At 37.5% G+C, this 24,769-nt stretch overlaps 1 protein-coding gene across 1 annotated transcript; it reads right to left on the reverse strand.

Moving 5' to 3' along the window:
- Window positions 1-3,802: 3,802 nt before the first annotated feature.
- Window positions 3,803-24,622, reverse strand: LOC101174102 (cadherin-like protein 26). Its single transcript, XM_011477307.4, has 19 exons — window positions 24,386-24,622; window positions 21,007-21,063; window positions 20,828-20,920; window positions 20,608-20,754; window positions 18,561-18,708; window positions 15,452-15,621; window positions 15,240-15,368; window positions 9,865-10,050; window positions 9,169-9,440; window positions 8,884-9,029; window positions 8,572-8,796; window positions 8,271-8,492; window positions 6,413-6,528; window positions 6,252-6,317; window positions 5,601-5,663; window positions 5,358-5,420; window positions 4,787-4,825; window positions 4,639-4,716; window positions 3,803-4,523 (listed from the first exon to the last, which is right to left on the reverse strand). Exons 1-19 carry the CDS (start codon window positions 24,410-24,412, stop codon window positions 4,332-4,334), a joined length of 2,439 nt encoding a protein of 812 aa, XP_011475609.1. The 5' UTR covers window positions 24,413-24,622; the 3' UTR covers window positions 3,803-4,331.
- Window positions 24,623-24,769: the final 147 nt, after the last annotated feature.

Consider the following 24,769-nt stretch of genomic DNA (forward strand, 5'->3'; position numbering starts at 1 on the left):
TCTACTCTGTTGCAGTCTGGCAAATGTGGCAGAAGCACATGAAAGAATGAGGAAGGCTGTTTTGGTCAGTCATTCTGAAAATGTTAACTGAAATATTCAGTCATTTTGCTAATAGCTTTCCAAAGAAAGGGTATCTAAGTGCACATACCCAAATACCTTTCTGTCCTCCCGCTTCTTCAACTCTTTCAGTTTCGTCTAAAGAATACATGTACTTTTTATTGGGTGACGGACAGATAGACATTTAGATCCACTAACTAAAGAATGTTTTTGTATATCTTAATACAATGTTGCAGAGTCTACATTTGCTGTAAATGTAAATGAAATTGACGTTGTAATGCTTTATTCTTTGAAACTTTTCAACCTTTAAACTAAAAAGCACAAATTTCCTTGAAATTGATTTAAAGAAAAAAAAAGTTATAGAGATCCAAATTATATTAAAGATCGTAAAGAACATTTTTAGTCAATGCTTACCGAAAGAACCAGAAAGGCTATGCTGATCTTGATGAGCATTGTGGCTTTCCTCTGTTAGAAATGAAACAACAGAACAACAAAAACTGGAAATAGACCTGGGAGAGGAAAAGCCCATTCTTCCTGTGGGTGACTAATTGGCTACAGATCTTCGACGTAATCTTCTTCTGGATACTAAAGTATTTGCTGCTTAAGCCTAAAACAAATCCATATACCTTTCATATATGATTTGTTTTTATGTGTTTTTGTACAGTTCTGAAACTCTGAACATCCTCAGCTGAACCTCTTAGCTCAGACGAGCATCCTCCAAAACAATACTTGTTAGTACGTCTACATAGTCTAGCCAGGACTCCCTTGAAAAAGAGATTCTTAATCTCAATGAGACATTTCCTGGGTAAATAAAGGTTAAATAAAATAAATAAACATAACTCATGGAGCTAGAATTAATGGGAAAGTAAATCTTTCAGCAATAAAAAGTGAAATAATATTTAAACACAGTCTGGTCCTTCTGGTCCTTGAGCGTCCGCCTTCTCCAAAATTACAACTGTGGGTGAGCCTGGTCGGGCCATGTTTGCAACACTCCTTGTTGACCCCCACTTCTCTTGGGCGTCCTCCTCCATGCTCTCTCCTAGACCAACCGTGGGCTTCGTGGGTGGCTGCGTGGAGGGTGGGTCTCCCTTTGGGGGGCCCTGGCTTATGCCTGGGGTTGGGGTGGGAGATGCTCAGAACTCCTGGGTGGTGGTGGGCTGGCCGTCTGGGGCTGGGGGTGCTCTCATAGGCCCTCCTGGCGTGGCTCTTCCGGCTGGATTGACGCTTGCTCTCTCTGTCCCCCCATGCCTCCCTGCTCTCTGGCATCATGGCCCCTGTCGCGCGTCCTGCTCGCCCAGGCCTGGGTGGTGGATGTGATTGCCCAGCAGGCAGTTTTCTGTCGATCTGCTTCCGTGCAGGTGTTGGGGAGGTGCTGGATGCTGCTGCTACTACGGCGGGGGTCTTGGTGTGGGGAGGACTGGGCACTGTCCCTTTTTATTTTTACATTCCATCATCAACCCCAGAAGAACATAAACACTCACTCGAGCACAGGTGCGATCTCTCTGTTCTTCCCTTCATTTCTCTCTCTCTTTCTCTCTCTCTCTATATATATATATATATTTATATATATTTATATATATATTTATATATATAAATACAGGCTCAATGGGTGACATGTCTGGTTAGTATGCTGGCCATGCAAGAACAGGGATGTTTTCAGCTTCCAAGAATTGTGTACAAATCCTTGCAACATGGGGCCGTGCATTATCATGCTACATGAGGTGATGTTGTTGGATGTGCGGCACAAAAATGGGCCCCAGGATCTCGTCACGGTATCTCTGTGCATTCAAAATGCCATCAATGAAATGCACCTGTGTTCTTCGCCCATAACATATGCCTGTCCATACCATAACCCCCCCACCACCATGGGCTACTCGATCCACAACATTGACATCAGAAAACCGCTCACCCACACACGGTGTCTGCCATCTGCCCAGAACAGTGTAAACCGGGATTCATCCGTGAAGAGAACACCTCTCCAACGTGCCAGACGCCATCGCATGTGAGCATTTGCCCACTCAAGTCGGCTACGACGACAAACTACGTATCTCGATGAGGACGACGAGCATGCAGATGAGCTTCCCTGAGACGGTTTCTGACAGTTTGTGCAGAAATTCTGTGGTTATGCAAACAGATTGTTTCAGCAGCTGTCCGAGTGGCTGGTCTCAGACGATCTTGGAGGTGGACATGCTGGATGTGGAGGTCTTGGGCTGGTGTGGTTACACGTGGTCTGCGGTTGTGAGGCCGGTTGGATGTACTGCCAAATACTCGGAAACGCCTTTGGAGACGGCTTATGATGGAGAAATGGACATTCAATTCCCTAGCAACAGCTTTGGTGGACATTCCTGCTATCAGCATGCCAATTGCACGCTCCCACAAAACTTGTGACATCTGTGGCATTGTGCTGTGTGATACAACTGAAGATTTCAGAGTGGCCTTTTCTTGCGGCCAGTCTAAGGCACACCTGTGCAATAATCGTGCTGTCTAATCAGCATCTTGATATGGCACACCTGCGAGGTGGGATGGATTGTCTTGGCAAAGGAGAAGTGCTCACTATCACAGATTTAGACAGATTTGTGAACAATATTTCAGAGAACTGGTTATTTTGTGTATGTGGAAAATGTTTCACATCTTTGAGTTCATACCATAAAAAATGGGAGCAATAACAAAAGTGTTGCGTTTATATTTTTGGTCAGTGTATATGCCTATAATGTAACATTTAAATGAACAAAGATATTGATTAACTTTCACAGTAAAAATCTAGCAGCTCAGGTGTTTAGAATTTTCTTGTTGTAAAATATGGTGCCACTTCTCATGACAGCATATGGACCAACGGTTTGGTACCAGGGAAAAAAAGAGTTTATCCAATAACAAATTTTTAAATCCATCGATAAACTACAATTCCCAGAGCCCCATCCCTTCACATCAAGTACAATCAAAATGTCCTAAATGTCGTCTATAGATTATAAAAGGAGCTAATTCAATAGTATGCAGGGGTTGGGAGATATTTATGTTTAAACCTTGTGCTATCTTATGACCCCACCCTTACATTGAGGCGTTCTCCTTACCATGACAAAGGTGGATAAAGGTGGAGAAGATTTCATGTAATCAATGGACACCAGTGAAGATCACAAATCATTGAAGTAAAAAGGTTCATCGCACTGTCTTGTGGGGTCTAGATGACCCAACTCCAAATGTTAAAGTGCCCAGGTAGCACAAGGGTTACAAGTGTTTTCTAGAGCGGCCAATTCTGCATTCCTGTTGGTAACAAAGTTAAGAAGTGAACTGCAACGCCTGTGAAAATACCATGCAGTTGCAGCCTTTGACCAAAAGAGGTCACTGTAATACTATTGATCAGATCTTTATTGCCCCTAGCACGTTTTTGTTACATTAGTGTGCCGCCGCACACTGATTGAAAAAACACTGATCTAAGACAGCACAAGGGTTAAAAAAAGAGGTTTGATATGAATGAGCGAAAACTTTACAAATGTGGAAACAAAGGCTACTGCTGCAGTCAGTGTACTTATTGCTATTGTAAATAAATTTCTTAATCAAACTCAAATTACAAATAAAATAACTGTAAAAGTAAACAATAATTTGAGAGTTATTATAATAGTTATTATATATATATATATATATATATATATATATATATATATATATATATATATATATATATATATATATATATGTCAGCTACACAGTATCTTCCCGAGAGCTGAGTTTCAGGAAGCTTAAAAAGATAAACAGGAAGAAAGCTTTATTTCCATAACACCTTTCACAGATAAAATTACAAAATGCATCACAATATGAAAACAAAGCGATCAAGCAAGAAACTTTAAAAGTTAAATTAGTGCTAATGAAGCTTAGAATTATTGATGATATACTTTCTTTCTGAAATACCACTATTAAAACATGACTAAAATTTAAAAAATAACCATAAAATGTCTTTAGTAAAGTGTAATAATAAACTCTATAGTAGCAAAGCAAAATAAAAGCATCCAGCATCTAAGACCTTCTGAAAATTCCCATTCAAGAACAAAAGAAAAAAAAAAAACTTGCATCTTGTGATGTTGCAGATTCATTGACTCATAGATGCCTAGAAATAGTTAAAAGTTATTTGAAGTACACAAGTCATGAAGGTCACTCTATTTGCACAGTCCGGTAAACATCTGGTTAATATGTCCATCAATACATTCAGAAGAGGTGACTAATTTTGGCATAAAAGTCACATTCCAGCAGTGCATTTCAAAACTTGAAGTTTTATTAATTTCTTATTGACAAATGTCTGCCAGTGTCTTGAACTTTGGTCCTAGATCATCCAGAAACTGCAAATTATCCCCCAAGTTGCTGAGTGAAAGCTTGTCCAGTGACCCACACTTACTGCCTTGCCCTTCAAAGTTATAGATGAAGGGTCGGTCAACTGCTTTATCACGTGCATCAGCTTCAGCAATCACAGCCATTTTCTGTTGTAGAATAAGAAACGAAAAAGTCAACAATGACTTGTTGTCAGTAATGTAAGGTCCTCAGTGGATTCTCCAGCTCAGATCAGTTGTTTAAGATGTGAGATGAAAAGCTCACCCTTTCAACTTGTCCTGTAAGATTATAATCGGACCGAAGATCTGAACGTACACTTGAATAACGGTCCATTGATTTGTTCTGCATACAAAGAAAGGAGAATTCAGATTGTGTTGAAAATATATTTTTTCTATTTAAGAGCACTACTCACCCTGTAGGAGCTCATCCTGTTGCTGGCCAATGATGAGTACTAGTTTAAAAAAAAGCATATTTTATTATTTGTATATTATTATCATTATTATTATTTTTTTTTTCTGACCTTTACCAGCAGTCTTCTACTACTATGTCTAACAAATGCCATCAGATACAAATTTGTATTGTGTATCTGATGGGATCCATGCGGGATGTTTTTATGCAGTCAACACTGATGTTTGTAGTACTTTTCCCCTAATGTATGCATACCCCCCACCTCACCTACCCTACTTTCCTTCTCTTTTCCATCTGGTCCAACAGGAAATATACACAAATATTAATAAAAAAGAGAAAAGGTCTAACCTCAAATACAAAAGGGGATTATACACCTCTTTTGTCCAAAGCAACATAACCCCTTATGCAACATAAACCAGAAACAAGTGGGAGTAAACATTGGCTCCAGATCTTTTTATTAGATTGAAAATGATGGTGGACAAACTTAGACTTTGAAAATTCAGATCCTGATTTAATATTAAATATATTAAAAGCAAAGTAATCATTTAAAAGGTATCAAGGTAATTGTCACTCACCATGGACCGACCCTCTTGGGTTCTGTAGGACTCTTTTTGATGTTGGAAGTTCATGCTCCTCATCTGTGGGGTGACAGGTTGCAGTAAAAGCTGATTAAGCTTAAAAAGGTCAATAGATGACTAAAAGCTTTCTGATTTGATAATACTCTTTTACAATAACATATTCATTACTTAAGAATGCTGCATTATACTTCAAGTTTAGCTTTGAACCTTAGATTCCTTCATCGAAGACACTGAACTCACCATGTTGAGTTCTGACCTGTACATTTCCTCATTGTGGTAAAATTCCGGAGCCATCTCAAACCTCTAAAACAAAGAAATAATTCTGACGATTAGGCCTGGGGTTTTTAGTGAAGGATACACACAAGTCGAACACGTTAGATATAAGATACAACTTTTTATCATATAAATTTTGGAATAACAGTGACTTTAAAATGTATACATATATACATGAATTCATTAATGTCCCAAGCAACTTATACGTCTTTAGATTTTTATTCACATGAAAAGATTGCAGCAAACACCTAGAGCCAAATATAGTCAATACATCTAAAAGGGAGTGTTCAGCTTTTCTGCTTTAAAGTTGATTGTTTTTGCAGCACTTGTGCCTTGATCCTAAGAAATACTTTTAAATTTGCTCAATAGAATCTAAAACAGCATAGTTACGGCACATTGCTATATGTTCAATGTAGTATATGAATAGTTGGATTGTTTGCCTTTTTCCTTCCGTGTTAAACTTGTTGATCCTTATTTTGAAAGATAAAATACTTTCTTTATGTAAGGCCTCTCTTCAAGAGCCTGTTTAAACAAGAAACATTGTACACCCTCTTTAAAACAACAAATGCCTGTAGTGAAACAGTTTCTGCAAAGACAGGATTAAGTTGTGAGGAGTACCCGTGTTATGCTAGTCTGCTTGATGCCATCAGGTACAGTTTTCGGTGAAGAAAGAACTGGTTCGGCCTTAAATAAAAATAGAAAAATATTACTAATTGAAATCATGTTTTTTAATATCTTTTTGCTAATTTGTCTGCTGAACAACGTTACAACCAACTCACATTGCATGCAGAGACCCCTCCTTCTTGATTGTACTTGATGAGAGTCTGGTTTCCTTCATCCTTTAATTCTTTAAGTGGCTCTCTTCCAGAATTGCAGAGGAAAGTTAAAAGTAAAACTGTAAAAAGATCGAAATACAAGTTTATTCTTTTGATGATTTCAGTTTAAGACATTTGATCTGTTTGTTGTCCTTCACATGCTACTGAGATCATGATATATGAGGAATGAATTGTTTTGGTTAGATAATGTCACCTGTCACCTTAAATAAAAAAACAAAAAAATGTAAAATATCCACATATTTTCAAAGCTGTCATCAGCCTCTCCTGCCATAATGAGATGTACACCAATAATACGTTTTCACAAACTGTTGCTGGTATTTTGACCAATTCCACCTTGCAGCACTCCTCTAGAGCAGTGATGTCTTGGGGCAACACAGACTTTTAACTCCTTCCAAAGACTTTCTATGGGGTTGAGATCTGGACACTGGCTAGGCCACTCCAGGATCTTGAAATGGTTCTTATGAAGCCACTCCTTCATTACCCGGGCAGTGTGTATGGGATCATGGTCATGCTGAAAGACTCAACTACTGACCAAAGGCTTCTTTTCCACCATAAGTTTGCAAATAAATTCCTTCAAAGTCAGACAACGTGATTTTCTGGATGTTTTTTTTTTCTCATTTTGTCTCTCATGGTTGAGTTATGAGGAAAATTACAGGCCTCTCTCATATTTAAAAATGGAGATACCTGCACAATTGATGGCTGACTAAATAGTTTTTTGCCCCACTGTATTTAATGCCTTACTGAAATGTTATTATACACTCTCTCTCAATTTAATAGGCCATGTACTTAACATTTTGTCTAATTTAGTGTTCTGATCTAACATAAAGCTGCTCTGAAGAGACATAAAATATGGCATGCAGCAGCTTTGGCAGAAATGTAGAGAGTGCATACAAGCTTGCATTTATTCTTCGGTGGTTACTTGTAAAAATTGATAGGAACTATTTTCTGTTTTGCTCTGACTGGATAAAAAAATGTCAGATGTGATATCACTGCTCAAAAAACGTCTCATAATTGGACTTTCGAACAAAATTTGAAGTAATTATTAATTGAAGATCAGTGCTGCAGTTAAAAGACTTGGAGTTTTAACATTTCAAAATGTTTCCAAATATTTCTCAAACTAATTTTTTATCTAGAAGGAGCGGTATATGGACTTCAGTTATAAGTAAAGGCAAGACCAGTCTGCAAATTGTGTGTGCTGCTGTGTCTGTTTTAGTCTGAAGAATCCACCCTGGTGTTTTTAGGAACCACACTGAAACGCTATACAATTTACATTCTTTCTTTGCCCAATTTGTACCTGTTATGTGGATGGAAAGAATAAGAAGATATGAAATACAGTCAATACTTGGCTAATACAGACCCTTTCAAAAAATTAGAATATCATGAAAAAGTGTATTAATTTCCATAACAGCATTCAAAAACTAAACTCTCTTGGAATGTATATCCAAGAAAGTATAGTTTCTACAGTTGGTTTTAATACTTTATTTGCTTTTTTTTTTTAAATAAATTGGGGTTCTAGCTCATAAAACCCATGAATATAGAATTTTGAAACAAGAAAACATGAAAGTTTTGAACTCAGTTTCACCAACTAATCATTTACTGAACTCAAAGCCCCTACACAGGTTCCCCAGATGTCATTACATTGGTTTGGTTTGGTTCATTTGTCTCAGTTCAGTTCAGTATGGGGAAGAGTTTAGAATTGACAATTAACCAGAAGACCATTATTGATTTCATTGTAAGTGGGCAAACCTACTAAATTACCAAGGGATCAAATACTTATTTCCTCCACTGTATATGTACTCACTTAAAAATAGAAGGATTCCAACTATAATAAGTCCAAAGCCAGGTCCTCCAAGTTTGGTTGAAAGTGCCAGTTTTGAACGACATGTATTCTTCTCCGCACAGTCACACACCACCACTTCCAGTGTCTCATGTCCCTCATTGTTCTGTTGGTCTTGCATCCGCAGTGGTATAGAATAGTTTCCATAGGGGAGTGGCTTCAGGCTGACAAGGCCACCTTGCTGACCTGGTGAAACATGTAAAGACAGATATGTAGCTGCTTTATGCACTAGTTTAGTCAAATTGATCAACAGATGTTTACAGACCATAAGCAGGATCTAGTTCCCAATGCTTCTTGTCTTCCTCATCATCAAAATAGAAAGAAAATGGTCCACTATAGGGCTCAGCATCCAAATCCTGCACAGGTATCATCACTTTGTTGTTCTTGTTTCCACACAAAATGAGGCTGTTGTTGACCAGTTGTGGCTTGTGGTCATTGATGTCCCTCAAGTGAATACTGACATTACAAAAACTTTTGGCTGGAGGTTTACCTTTAAAATCAGAAAAATGAAAATCTTTCAGTTGAACTAATTAATTAAACAGCATTATCATATTATGTTTCAGGTTTGTTTCAGTACCATCATCTATGGCAGCAATGACGACTTTGTAAACATTGTCAGCATCCACGAAGGGTGATTCTCTGTCCATCTTCTTAATTGCTCTAATTTCTCCAGTTTTTTCATCAATAGACACCCAGTTAGCTGGATCGTCTACTAGTTCAAACCTGGAAACAGAGAAATGAGAGTAACAACTATGTAGTTGAAAACTATGTTTTCTTGCTTACAATGTAAGCAAGAAAATAATATTATTTGTTTAGGACTTTCTTACATTCACAGTTTACATGCAGTCCACAAATATTTTACCTGAAAGAAGAAGAGTCTGGATCATAAACCTTTGGGGTGAAGAGCACCCTGCCTGGCTCTGATTCTTCTTTCTCATATACATCAGCTTTTGGTGGCTGAAACACTGGTGGGTCATTGTCATCAATCATAGTAATTGTGACACTGATTGAGTCAGGACGATAAAGTTTTCCATCCTGTTTAATCAGTTTGCCATTCACACACTTAGTAAATGGTTCAATGTTTTCTACCCCAATCTTCAACTCAACCATCGTGGTGTTTTCATAATTCTTTTCCTGCAAAAGACACACAGAAAAGAATAGAGGTCCAACTACTTTTTGAGCACATGTAGAAAATTATGATCAACAAATTGGACTAATATTTGTTAGAAAGTTTTTTAAAAAGCTTTAATAAATCCACAAATCGGTTGTTTTCCAAAATAATTTTTCTCAGGCAAAATAATCCTGCAGTTTTTTTATTTTTCATGTGAAAAAATTGATCCTTTTATCATCTTGAAAATAGTCTTTTATGATCCAAAGAAAATTTTTTAAAGTGGAAATGAGAACAATTTCTAACCAAATGGCACTGAATCAGAAATAAAATCAAATCGTGAACTAATGCATTGTATTAAGAAAAATATTTTAGTAATGTAATACTTAGCAAATATGTTTTACAAAACAAATGTAAGGATTCTCTCGGACAGGAAAAAAATGTTATTACCTTGACAATACTAAAAATACCCTCATTTGTTTTTGGGTCAGTTTCCACTTTGAAAATTCTTTCCTCATTTCCGCTGATGAAGAAGAACTTGGCTCGCCAGCCATCAGTGTTGGGAGTGTCCTTGTCCTCTACTGGAAATCTGAAGACATCCTTATAGAGTTTCATTTCATGTACTTCAGTCTGGAACTGAAAAAAACAACAACAATGTAGATGTTGCACGATTATCCATTAGTTATCCATACTTCTAGTAGTTCATTTCTATCACTTATCCTGAATTTGGTCGCGGGGGCAAGAAAAGACAAACTTCCTCCTACTGGCTCCTATTGTGCTCTAATAGGAGTTTACAGAGCCAGTCAGGAGATATAACCTTTCTAACTTGGGATGAAGAAGGGGCTTTTTCTCTGGAAGACACTCAAATTGTTCTATCTACCACTTTTTGCAGTTTGCATTTGTGACCCTGACTGTTCTTTCCAGGCCTGTAACTCATGGATAATGTTTTGCTAGTTTTGTCAATATTAGCTTTTGTTGTGGGTGTAGTCAGCTGAATCAAATAGTGGGATCCGTCCGACTCACAACATTCCCCTTTCAGTGGCAGTGGTCCCCAGAATAAAGCATCACACATGGATAACAGTGATTTTGCATTCTCTATACAGCAGATGGTTTTGTTTCCATTTTTTATTCCAATGGTTTAATTAAATAATGTCTGAGTTGAATTATTTTTTTAACACATAAATTTTGCATGATACCAATCTACAATTTGTTAAATCTAATATTGGTGCCCATAGGTTTGCTGCTATTTTTTTTTAACCTTTATTTTACCAGGAGGATCCCATTGAGATATAAATCCTCTTTTTCAAGGGATCCCTGGACAAGGATCAACAAAAAATACCACAAATGTAAAGCAATGCAGATTGAATTCCATATAAATTGATTAGTTAAAACATGTATAATTCAAAAAAGTACAATGAGTGCTTTAAATTGGGTTATGGTGTTCCTGTTGTTTCCTTGATTTTGTTTCCTTTTTTACAAGATCTTTGGAATAATTATTGCCTTATAATTATGAGCAGTGTGGAGCAGGGGGGCATTACTGAACTTTTCCCTGGTGCCTCTCTACATTGCACACCTGATCCTATCTTATCACTTAGTCTTTAAAAGCCTGATTCTTTCTCTTTCTCCCTCATGAGTTTAAATTGTTCTTTTTGTTTAAAATGCTCTTTTGTTAAAATGTTTCACCACAGGTTTTTGTTTGCATGGAGCTTCAAAGTAGCCTGTTTTTTCTTAATATGTATCAATAATGTGGTTGTTGGTTACATTTTGTTACTGTATTTACATTTATTTTTTAAAGAGGTGATCATGTAATAGTACAATAAACCTGTTTTAACCACTCCTGACATGACACTAAATTAAGATGCCTAATGGTTAAATGATTGGTAAATATATGACAATAAAGCCATTCTATTCTATTCTATTCTATTCTATTCTATTCTATTCTATTCTATTCTATTCTATTCTATTCTATTCTATTCTATTCTATTCTATATTGTCAGAACGGTTTATTAAGTTTAAAACAAATGTATCTTCTGCTATTGAGAAAATAGAACTGTTATAGATTAAATATTGCCAACATTTTAAAGTTACATGTTATAACTAAATGGCCTTATGGTCACAAAAAAGTGTATTTTTAAAGAAACAGTAGTGAACTGGACCAAATGGTTCCTTCAGCGTTCACAAGCCATCTGTTTTAGCTATTGCATTAATAACATATTTCAAAGTACACAAACACACTCCTTATACATATATGCTGTCAGTGAAATATTTACAATGAATCCAGACTTTAAAATCTTGTCTACACATGTCAAGTAAAGCTAAAATTGATATTTCCAAAATAATTTGAACTCATTTATTGGTGGGAAATCTAAATTTTAATTATTCCGATCCAGATCTCAGCCCACCAATCTCCCTGGCAATATTTCCAGGATTAAATGAATAAACTCCAGGCTGGATTCTTGAAAAGAGCCATAAATCCCAACCAGTATCCCTACCGTCTAGGTAGAAAATAGAAGCAGACACAATGTAAGACACATTCAACTTCTGACCCAGCTCATAGAGGAGACCCAGGCAGATGTCCACCTTCAGGGGCAGACCTGAGCCCCTGCCCCTGATTACCAGGTTCTGAGTGGGAGCTCTATTCTGGGGCAGGTGACGAGCCAGTAGTTTTGTTGAATTCAACTAGGAAACCAGCTGCAGAACTAAACACAGTAAAGGTGAGCATTTGTCATGACTTGTTTGGGTCTAAGAGGGCACGAAAAAAGGGAAGAAAACACAAATGTTCTTGAATAAGAATAATAAGACAGAATGTGTCTTCTATTTACTGTTTTTTTATTGTTGTAGCTCTGATGTTTGTGATAAATCTTCACAAGACCATCATTTGCTTGCTCTCTCTTCTTCATTGATAAACTGTTTCCTATAGAATTCAGAGGATTCAGACAATCATGTTTATGATTATTACAGTATATTATCCATCTATCCTTTTCATAATCTAAGGCTGTATATTTTGTTTGCATTATTGTGGCTTTTTTTGTTTTTGTTTCAGGTCTTCTGTAAAAAGGAGGCCAAGTTTTGCAAATAGGAGATCTTGGCATTCCTTTGTAGATAATTTCCTTAAAATAGAGATACTTGGAGATAGCGGGTTCTGGGAGATAGATGGTTGATTGAAAGGACTCAACAGGTTTTTCTTGCGGGCTGCTGCAACAGCAAACAGCTTTTAATATATTTGATTCAACATTCTTTTAAATAGAGAAAAGAATAGTTAATAGGAAAGACTAAAAATAACTTTGATCTCTCTCCTCACATTCACACAGTCCACAGTGGACTCGTATTTTTAATACTATAGATGCCACACTGACCTGTCAGACAATCTGAAGCATTCTTCTTTCACTTCCAAAAAATTACTCATGAACAGCCTTAAGGAGGCAATCAATCAATCTTAGTTTGCTTATCTAGAGCCAGGTAGGGGAGTAGCATTCCAAGCAAACACCCAGGCCCTTTTCTCCACCTACATATTTTCCAGATCTATGGGGGTATTCTAACCATGGTCTTGGCCAAGTCAGGGAGAGTTCACTGGTCTGTCTTTGGTCTCCCCCTGGACATCTAGCCAATTGGACTTATCCATATTTGCCAAGGAGGAATTTAAAACAGATGCCCTAGCAACATCAGCTGGTTCTTCTTAATGTGGAGAAGCAGTAGCTTGTAGCTTGTTTGAGCTCTATCCCTGAGCCCTGCAGAGGAAATTAAATTTTGCTTGCTTGCTTTAGGATTTTATCTTGTTAAATCTGAACAAAAGCTTATGACTATAGGTGAGAGTAGGAGCAGACATTCACTTGTAAACCAAAACTTGATCATTACGGGATTACTTTGCTGCAACTGCTGCACCAATCCACCAGTCAGTCTTAAGGCCTGTTCACACCGGGACGAATTTCGCCGGCGATTTTCGCCGACGTTTAACGCCTCATGACTAAACAAAGGGGCACCAACGAGAGTGTGCACACCGACGCGAAAAAACGCCAGGCGTTAAAGCGTCAAAAAAAAAAAACGCCTCGGGTTCGTTTTTTTTTTTTCGACGCGTCGCGTCGAAATCTACTCGACCAATGAGAACGGCGCTTTTGCTCACGTGTCTGGAGCTTCTGAAGTTACAGTAAAACACAACTTGGGGGCGCTCAAACACAAAACTGCCTTACTGAGCACACATACCAGCGAAGAAGATAGACGCCAAGTAGCGTCTACACAGCCGCGAAGCAATAATGACGGACATTCTAAAACATCCCCGAACCAAGCACCAGTTGGAGCTACTGGTGCTTGAAATATTCATGTTTTCTTTGTATTATTCGGACAAGCGCGTGAATACTTGCTCTCTTCTTCTGAGTGAAAAGCAACTTTAAGAAGCGTAAAGTTGCGCAGCGCCACCTTGTGTACAGGAGTATTTCTGTTTTACATTAAGCGCCATCTAATGTCAGGGAATGAAATTGCATGTTCACTCCACTCATCGTCAGCGAAAATCGCCTGGGTGTGAACACAAAAAACGTGGCGAAAAACGCTGGCGAATAACGCCTGGCGAATATTCGTCCCGGTGTGTACGGGCCTTTATGCTCCCTCCTTTCCTCATCTGTAATTAAAGCCTCCATGATACTCAAAACCCACTCCAATGCAAGTTGTTTTTTGGTGTTTTTTTAGCATGTTCTTATAAGCTTTCCCGATGATGGACATTTATTAAGAAAGTCAAGCTCAAAATTAAATGTTTGTTTACTATTTTATTCAAGTTGAGATTTGGGAGCAGATGAAAAAATACAGTTAGAAAAAGCTTGTAGTTGTTATGTAGAAGGTACAATTGACAGGCCACAAGCTCCCTGCTCCGCTCATTTCTGATACATCCACTTGTGGATGACAAGGTCCATGTAGTTCTTTGTTTTCCTCAACAGAGCTGGCATCTGGCTCAAAACTGTATGACTGGATAGCTCCAATGTTGCTGACCATTTTTGTTGCACCGATTGTGGTGTAAGGGGCTGTAAGCTAGCGGGAGAGTGTGTAAACAGATGGGTGAAGGGGAGGTGGGGACAGACTTGCTCCACACCAAAATTCTCACCCACAACTCACAGGTGAATTTCAAATGAACTTTTGCTGCTTTGTCCTAGAAACTGCTCTGGTAAACAACACAGGCTTATTGATTTTAGCTGAAAATGATAATTTTAAAATAAAAGACCACTGGAAACACTTAAAAATACCTCAAAGGTTGACCACAGTGGGACTTTAAACTCTTCTAGTTGAAGCCGGAGCTCTCTACTAACCTGAAAATGGTATACCACCCTTTTGTATGAGTGTTATAATTTTTAGATAAGCATACTACTCCACCACGTACATCTGAGCTGAAGGTACGAATATCTCTCAACAACACAAGGGCTTTAGAGCTGGTACAGTACTCTAAGGTCAAAACTGAACCCAAACTATTTCTCTCGAGGTTCTAGCCTTTCTACTATCAACTACACTTTCCTCTCTAGTGTTCTTAACCCTACCAGGTAAAGGAGGAGGGTGATTTTCCATTTGATTCAGAACCGAGAGGACATTCCTCCCAATTACCCTTATCCTGATTTCACTGTCACTGTCCAAAGAACTGAAGTCCACCAGCAGAACAGCTAAGACCAGAAAGACAACGCCGTGTAGCAACTACAAGAAGGTTGGGTATTTAGAACTGTTATCAGCTTCATAAAGACGAATCACAGTGAGGCTGAATAGCTCAACCAGAAGAGGTTGACCTTGTCATCCACCAGTGACATCTTAAAAACTTTACAAAACCAACAAAAACATATATAAGCAAAACTTACCTCTTTCTTCTTGAACTCTGGCATATGTGTGTTTGTGTCTCCAACACTCAGCGATATAACTGCCGTGCTTGACAGTGGAGGCGTTCCATGATCCTTTGCTTCAAGAGTAATTTTGTAATCCTTTGCTTTCTAAAACATAAAAAAATTGAAATTCAGATGAGTCTAAAAGTGTAAGAACTACTGATTTAAAAAAAATGACTAATTAGGTTTACTTCATAATCAAAACATCCAGTGAAGCTAAGATGAACAGTTCTTTCATCAATCCATTTTGCCTGAATCTTGGGCTCCGGTGGAGTCTGCTTAATCACAGTGATGTTGAACGTAGAGTTTTTGGTATTCTTCTCATCTATGTCTTGAGCAACCACTTGCACACCCAGATATCCTTTCAGAAGAGAAACAGCAAACTTCATTTTAGAAAACTGATCAATGGAACTAAAGTTAATGTTGCAGATTTAATTAATTTCTAAACCTTAGTTTGACGCAATGACATTTCATTATCAATAGCTGTGTTTCCATTGACTATAAAATACACAAACTGGATTTGCGATAATGAATCCACTAATGCAATTTTGAAAAGACTCACATTCATTGGAAAAAGTTTTTGCGCTTTGAGACGTTTAGAAATTTACTTACAATATTTTGCAAAACTGCAATGGAAACACTGTTTTCATATTAAATGAGTCATATGACCAAAAGTTGAGCGTATCATGCAGAATTGCTGGATCACCAACCACGATTTCCCAAAATCGCTTCATCTGTAGCCGCCCCCACGTGCAAAGAGCTTAGCGCTCCATGGCCTGGTTAAGAAACCAACATCTCTGTTGTGGTTCAGTGGCCGTGCCTCCTCAGTGAATACTCTACACCTGCTCCTCATCATCTTGTCACCTGCAGCTCATAACAGGGACTATTTATTCTGGGATGGAACCTTTCGGCAAACGCCAGATTATTGTGCCTCATGAATTCTGCCTGCTAGTTAATTTGCCTTCCTGCCTGTCTGCAAGCTCCCCCAGTCTACTCACCTGGCGGCCTGTTCTCCTCTCCTCCATTCATCCCCTCTGCCTCATAAAAATAAAACCTGTTCGCCACTTTATTTTCGTGTGCGCAATTGGATTCTGCAAAACCAGTTTCACAACAGTCCCCTTTGATACATTATGATGAGCGCTAGTGCCGTGGCAGAAATGTGAATATATCTCCTGTAAATCAAAGTATTGTTCATATCTGTCACCGTGTTTTTGAATGACTTATCGCAGGATTTGGTTTGTGTTTATGCGTGAATAAATGGAAACAGTGTAATTGTGAAACTGTGTTCTTTCGACATTTCTAGAACTTCGAAAAGTTTTGCGTAAGTACGTAATGGAAATGCAGCAAATGTGTATTTTAGGGGTGGGCGATACTGGGAATGTGGGTATCGATCCAATAGCAAGTAATTACAGGGCCATATCACAGATATCTATTCTAATATTTTTTAGTGAAATGTTTGATTATAGAATACTTTTGGAAAGACACATTCTTTTTGTGAAGTGTATAATAAAACATAGGACAGGCTTTACAGGCTTCCACCAAAAAAAAAAAAAAAAAACTTTAACTAATTGCAACAAACTGAACTGAACACGCATCAAATATAGAACATGTATATTAGTAATGGCATAGTACATAATAATAAAGAAACAGCAACTATTACAACATTTTTAAAAAAGCTACTACAATCAAACAAAAATAAACAGCATCATAAAAGTATACTTTTTACAATAAAAGCAGTCGTAAAACTACGACTGAGTTTTTGGGCCAGCTTACAAAAAAAAAAGAAATTACGTCTTTTAAGTCGTACATTTACAAGAAAGAAGGTTATAACTGGAAAATTACGAGATTTTAAGTCGTAAATTTAAAAAAACTAGATTTACGAGATTAAAGTGGAAGCAAGCATACAGAGCAGCAAGTGAACGCCGCGCAGCAGAGCAAATCGACTAAACCCAATTGAACAGGTAAGATGAATGTTTATTGATAACGTTCCTAATGTTTGGAAGCTAATTTGTTTGATTTACGATTATTAAGGTTTTATTTATTGATTGGTGTTTTGCAGGATCTCTGCAGCCATCTGCAGCTGTCCACTTCAATCCTTTCTTCCTCCACCAAAGACAAGATCTCTTCTGTCTGAGGAGGAGCACTTTTGGGCATTTTCAACGTTTTAATGCGAACATAACAGACTATTGTCATTCCTCATTGTTATATGTTGAAACAGGACATTTCATCTGAAGGAGGTGTATGTAACACTGTTTACTTTTGCATTGGTGTTAGGATGACAGGTTGATGATGTAAGTTGACAAATGAACTTCAAGGTATGTGAATGAAAAGGAAATTAAGGGCTGCAGCGGTTCTCTACACCCAAACGTGTCTCTGAGTTCCTTTATTTTACATATGAAACTCCACTTTACTGACACCAAACACCGGAAAGCCGGCTCCACTGATAATAATAAACCTATACGTAAATAAAGCTTCACAAAAGGATCCACATATTTCATCTTCAAGCTAGGCTCCGATAAATGGAAAACTTTGGTGTTTTTCCTCGTTAATCTATGACTTTTTTCTCGTAAATTTACGTGACAAAACTTATAAATTATTATTTTTATCTAGTAAATTTACGAATTAAAATCGCATAATTTAACAGTTATGACTTTCTTTCTTGTAAATTTACGACTTAAAAGTCGTAATTAAAAACCTTTTTTTTGTAAACTGGCCCTCAAACTCTGACGTGTAAAACAATTAAGTCACTAGTAAAAAAAAAAATGTAAAAAAACAGAATTACTGTAACAAAGTTATGTTAAAGTCCCTTAGGCGTGTGAAATGTGTTCTACACATCTGACCCCTCCCCTGAGGGAGAAGTGAGCTGTAGACACAGCCATGCTCTGGAACCATTGTGTGCAAATATGTGGCTCTCTCTGCTCTCTTTATGAAGCAAGAAAGGTAGGAGCAAAGTGTGATCTGCCAGATTGGGCAGTTTTCCACTCAAATTGGGTGGGTTTTTAATCAAATTGGGAGGGTTTTTTTCTCTCTTTTTTGTCCAATCAGGCAACATGGCAGACAGAGACACCATGCTTGCATGAACTCCGTGAGTCAATTCAAGCTCAGTACTGTGCTTATTGAAGAAAGAAATGCAACAAAAGTATCAATTCATCATGCTTATTTCAATACTTCTCCTTGGTGTTTATAACATCGATACTCAGATCAATCTGCCCACCCATATTGTGTTTTAGTTTCATTAAAATCCAACAACTAACTTTAGAACTGTGTCTACTTCTCCTCACTCCTTTAAGTGAAACCCACCTTCCGCTTGGCTTTCACTTACTGTGAAAGTTTGGGGAAATTCGATAAACCTTGGTGGATTGTCGTTGATGTCTTTTACTTCCACATCAAATGCCAGCTCCTTGTCTATTTTTTGATTGGTGTCTGTGTCATACACATCAAAAATGACCTGTGGAATAAAGCACTCAATAAAGCTACAATTAAAATACTTTTCTATGTACAGTGGGGGGAAAAATGATTTAGTCAGCCACCCACTATGCAAGGTCTCCCATTTAAAAGAGGAGAGAGGCCTATAATTTTCTTCATAGGTATACCTCAACTATATGAGACAAAAGGAGAAAAAAAATTCCAGAAAATTATATTGTCTGATTTTTTTTAAGGATTTAATTGTAAATAATGGTTGGAAATAAGTATTTGGTGAGTAGCAAAAGTTCAACTCAATTCTTTGTTCAAATTCAAATTCAAATTAATTTTATTTATATAGCACCTTTCATGACAGCAAAGACAGCTCAAGGTGCTGTACATAAAAACAAAACTAAATGCAATAAAATACAATAAGATACATTAAATTAGCCCCACACAATAAAATACAAAGACAAACACCAGTGGAAAATAAATAAATAAATAAATAAATAAAGATAAACCAGAAAAAACCAGAAGGCGCCGTCTGCCCTGTCCTCCTATTATTTTAGAATATTATATATCCTTGTTTATCAATGACAGTGGTCAAAGATCTGTTTCTGTTAGTCTTTACAAAGTTTTGAAAAACTGTTGCTGTTATTTCGGCCCATTCCTCCATGCAGCACTCCTCTAGAGCATTGATTTTTTTTGGGGCTGTCGCTGGGCAACACAGACTTTCAACTCCTTCCAAAGATTTTCTACAGGGTTGAGATCTGAAAACTAGCTGGGCCACCCAAGGACCTTGAATTGCTCCTTACGAAGCAGGCAGTGTGTTACGGATTGTTGTGGTGGTGAAAGACCCAGACATGTTTCATCTCCAGTACCCTTGCTGAGGGAAGGATGTTTTAGCTCAAAATCGGAAGATACCTTACTCCTTCTTTCCTTTACAAAGATCGGTCGTCCTGGTCCCTTTGCTGAAATTCAGCCCCAAAGCAATTATGTTTCCACCCCCATGCCTAACAGCAACTATGGTGTTCTTTTGATGCAACTCAGCATTCCTTCTCCTCCAAATATGACAAGTAAAGTTCTTACCAAAAAGTTCCATTTTGGTATCATTTTTCCATAAAACATTTTCTAAACCTCTTCTGGCTCATCCAAATGCTCTCTAGCAAACTTTAGACGGTCCTCCACATGTACCGGCTTTAGCAGGGGGACACGTCTAGCACTGCAGGATTTGAGTCCCTGGTGGTGTAGAGTGTTACTGATGGTCGCCTTTGTTAATTTTGTCCTAGCTCTCTGCAGGTCTTTCACTAGGTCCCCCCGTGTGGTTCTGGGATTTTTGCTTACCGTTCTTGTGTTCATTTTGACCCCATGGGTAAGGTATTGGCGGGAGCCCAAGATCGAGGCAGAATATCAATGTTCTTCTGTGTCTTCCATTTCTTAATAATTGCTCCCATAGTTAACCCCTTTTACACTTATCTATTACAGATTCCTGGTGCAAGTCAAATATTTTGTTTCTGGTGTCCTTAGACAGCTCTTTGGTCTTGATCATAGTGGAGTAGTGAGTGTGACTGTTGAGGTTGTGGACAGGTATCTTTATATGGATAACAAGTTCAAACAGGTGCCATTAATACAGGTAACAAGTGGAGGACAGAGAATCGTCTTACAGAAAAAGTTAAAGGTCTGTGAGAGCCAGAAATCCTGCTTGTTTGTAGGTGACCAAATTCTTATTTTCCACCAAAATTTAAAAGTAATTTGTTTTAAAATAAGAAAATGTGATTTTCTGGATTTTTTTCTCCCTATTTTGTCTTTCATGGTTGAGGTACACCCATGATGAAAATTACAGGCCTCTCTCACCGTTATAAATGGGAGAACTTGCACAATTGGTGGCTGACAACATGTTTTATTGCTCCACTTTGGATATATCTCCAATTTCATATTGACTCACATGGAAGCAGTCGTACTTCTCTCTGTCAATAGATTTGAGCGCGAAGACCTCTCCAGAAGTTTCATTAATGGTTAAATACCCTTCAGTCACAGCCTCTCCGGTTATTTCAAACCTGAAGTCTTTTCCCTGTATCTTGTCATTGTACATCTAAAAGAAACAAATTCAAACTAAGATGTTTGTATTGCAAAAACAGATTAACTTGAGATTACACTTGTTTAACCTTTGAAATAAAATACGGGTATTTCACTTTCATTTCCTCCTCAAGTTCAATAGTAGATAAGACCCATCTTCTTTTGGTTCGAATCAAAAGATCCTGGAAAAGGAAAAAATTGGTGAGATGGATGTCAGTGTTAGAAGTTTTAGTTATAGTTCTCATGCAAACATTTAGTATCCATGTACCCGCTTTTTTCGAGCTTCCTCGCAAGCACTGCCGAAATCCAAGGCTTGAAATGCAACCTGCATACATAAAGAACATGGGTTACAAGATAAATGTTTGTGATATTCTGATTACCAGCAAAAGCTATTTACTATATAGTCTCAACTTGACACTTGAAATTGCATGCATTTACACTACTACATTTTTTTGAGCAAGTAGTATATTTTCTCTTTTGGCTGTACAAAAATCTATTAAAAATATTTTCTTTGCAGTTCTTTTTAATATACATGACATTATCTGTATTTTTATGTGTTTTAAACATATTTTAACTGTACAAAAAAGAAAAACAAGTGGGAAAAAATGCGGAACTCAGGGTACTGGTAAGCCTCTTGCGTAGGTGTGCGACACAAGTGTTCTTTGTATCTTTGTACTTTCAAGAAAGGTTGAAAGCACTATATTAATTAGTACACAATACTCAATATCCAACACATTCTAAAGCAGAACATGTGACTTTAAAATGTTTTGAAAGCATATGTCTACATTTGTTATTTGTGGAAGATTCTATTCAAGATCCAGGTTTTTAAACGTAAAACTTTGGTGCCTTTTATTTAGACATTTAGACATTTTGTGGCTTTGTTTGCAGTTCAGATGCTGCACTTTCTGAGCTTCCCTTATAACATTTATTTTCTGTATTCATATATTTTTCAGTTTTTTGTTTCAATTGATGTCCTGCCAATGCTTTCTGCACCTCTGTGAAGCATGCTAAACTTTCTCTGTCTCTGTAAGGCATCTGAACAAAGGCGCACCGCTTTGCCTTAAATAAAAGGCCGGGGTCCAGCTTAACGACTCATTTTATCTAGGCTTGAAACTATTCATGTGGAAATTTAAGTTTTTAAGTTGAATGAACAGTAACTAACAAAAAACAGTAATTGATAAGTTGTTATTCTTATTTTTTCCCTATAAGATACTTGTGTTGACACTGAAACAAGCAGTTGAAATGTTCAGATCCTAGTTGTAATTGCTTTTAAATAGTTTTTTGTTTGTTTGTTTTTTTAGCAATTAAGGCTCATGCAATCATGCATCACTACATTGACACCAAATCTTTTATATATCCTAATAGAGCTGTGAAAGAAAAAGTCTGCAGCTTCAACATCTGCACCAAGCCTCCTCCAGCTGTGAGTCCATGTGTTATTATTAGGTACTGACTGTCTAGTGTGAACACCATATTCTAAATGAGCGTTAAAGAACCTGCGTTAAATAAGTGCTTTAATGCAGCGTCTCCCAACCCCCTGGCCGCGGACCGGTACCGGCCCGTGGGTCATTTGGTACCGGGCCGCACAGAATGAATAAATAACTTACATTACATCTGTTTAATTTATTTCGGAATCTGAAAGACGTTTTATTTTGAAAAATCGCCCGATTCTCTGTTCAATCCGCCCATGTCACACTTGACGCAGGCCAAGGCGCTCTTCTCGGTCACTTGATAGGTTACCGCTAAAACAAAACCCAGGAGCTAGCAAAATGAATAAAAAACAAACGTCTTTGGAACGTTTCTTTGCCAAGGGGAAAACGCCCAGCCAGGAGACAGAAGAGGAGCCTTCGACTTCCAAAAAAAGAAAGCTACATTTAAAAGATAGTACTTCTTTTTTGCACCATGAGTGTGGGAAGGGGAGAGGATGATGACACCTGTGCGATGGACAATGTCCTGCGTATCAAAATAAAAGCTCAGGTAGCAACTCTTCATCGTAGCATTGCTACAATAATCATCTGGCTACATCTTCAGGACTGGTCCGTGAAAACTTTCTGTGACGTCATACTGCGAATCAGCTTTCACTGATTCACTGATGGTTTGGCAGAGATTTTTATTCTTGATGCCCTTCCTGACAAACCCCTGGGTTTTATCAGGAATGGTGACCTACACAGGAAGACCTAGACTTGGGCCCCTTTATGGTTAACCCACACTGGGTTAAGCTCATCACGACCCCTGGGAATTAAACTCTGATTTCCCATGAGCCAGTTCTGCACTTAACCAACTGAGTTTTCCTGGCGCTGCATTACATTCCTGGTCTCGACGTAGCATAAGAAGTATATGACTAGTATTATGGAAGACAACCTAAGAACCATTCAAAGTATATCTTTTAAAAAGGAACACTAAGACAGTATTTTGTTCTTCAGGTCAACTGGACTTAAGAGGTTGATATAAAAGACGTTTTGATGTTCTTCCAAGTAGCTGATTTAGTTCTAACTGCTGATTCCAGTTATTTTTCAGAGGTGTGAGTAGAGACAAACACCAATGATCCAGAATGGTAGGCTGGATTTAATAAACATTAGTATATTTTATCATTACAATGCATTTTAAAGCATAGAGGGGTTTAAACTCATTGCAAAACCAGCAAATGTTATACTCAGGACATTTTCTTTTTTTTCATACTAAATGCAAGAATACAATGAGTCTCTGCAAAAATCTCTTTGTCTGGGGTCTCATTTATAAATGTTTCCAGTTTGCACATTGCAGAAACCAGATGGGTATGAGCACACACCTAAGCAAACATCTGTGTTTTTAAAGAAAATATTTGTGGAAAAAGAGGTCTTTTGTAGAAAATTCCCCCCTGCTATTAAGTTTTTCAAGAATAAAATATTTATTTATCTAACAAGTGAGCCCCTGGGTTCATTTAAAGATAAAACATTTTATGTTTATCCTTCTGTTTTTGTCACAGAAAAAGAAGTCTAGACAGCTATATGGTCAGATGGACTCTACTACAACAAAAAGAAAACATGCACACGTACTTGCTGAATAAGTTATAAATGTAAACTATCTGTATTCACATAAAATGACTATTTATTTAGAAAACAAAAAAATGGTTTGTTGATGGATAAAACAACTTTTTTGTCTTTTCCAACTCATCTCCAACTGAGCTGCTTGGATATTAAAGAAAAAAGAATCGTGTTCTGTTTAGCATTAACCTTACAGATTCTCCCACTCAGAGTCAGAAGAGAGACTGTCTGACAAAATTTACCTTTACTGAAAAGCTACCAAGCAGGGCAAAACCTTTTTTAATACAACTTTTCTTTTCTTTTTTGGTGAATTTGCCTGCAGGATTCATGTGATATACATTGCAGTTCAATCAATAAGTATCGTATGCATTTAAAAACCACAATCCTCCCATTGAGAAGAGTGTTGGAATAGACTACAGCATACCTTTGGGTGTATGTTTTCTGTATTTTGTAAGAATACACTTTTTGAAGTAATATTTTCTACACTGAGCATGTAGGCTGATTTAAATACAACAACAAGTAGAATTATTAACCTTTAAAGATTATTGCACCCATACATTGAAACACTATATTCTGTGCAGGTGTGTGACTATAAGAAAATATAAGAAAACAAAAAGTCATGCTTACCAAGAGAAACAGAAAAACAGTCCTCATCTTGGTTTCCACTGCCTGCTATTCACTGTGGGAAATGCCCCAGCGGAGCAGAAAGGATTTTGAAAAAAAACATGGGTGGAGACAATTCCACTCTGCCTCCAGGCAGCAATTGACCGACTGTTTAAAACGCAAACCTCTTTGTTGGTGCACCTTTTTTTGGCCTTGTGGTGAAATTATAACTTTAACTCTAGCTTCAATCAATAGAAAGACATTTAGAGCTGGAAACACAACAGGTTACAGAAGATTTTTTTTTATGTAAATGCATTTCCTGAAACTGAGCATGCTCAGAAGAACCTCTTGACTCAAGTGTTAATGTTACCATGTTTCCGTGTTCCGTGGAGCTTTCATTAAGAGAAT

This window comes from Oryzias latipes, chromosome 7 (assembly GCF_053564925.1).
Source record: "Oryzias latipes strain Hd-rR chromosome 7, Olatipes_Hd-rR_3.1".
NCBI lineage: Eukaryota > Metazoa > Chordata > Actinopteri > Beloniformes > Adrianichthyidae > Oryzias > Oryzias latipes.

Coding starts and splice junctions, on each gene's coding strand:
- LOC101174102 (XM_011477307.4), bottom strand. CDS start 24,412: ATGAGGACTGTTTTTCTGTTTCTCTTG. Junction 20,921..21,006: donor AGGAAGCTCGAAAAAAGCGG/GTACATGGATAC, acceptor TTCCTTTTCCAG/GATCTTTTGATTCGAACCAA. Junction 10,051..15,239: donor CAGAGTTCAAGAAGAAAGAG/GTAAGTTTTGCT, acceptor TGTTTTTTTCAG/TTCCAGACTGAAGTACATGA.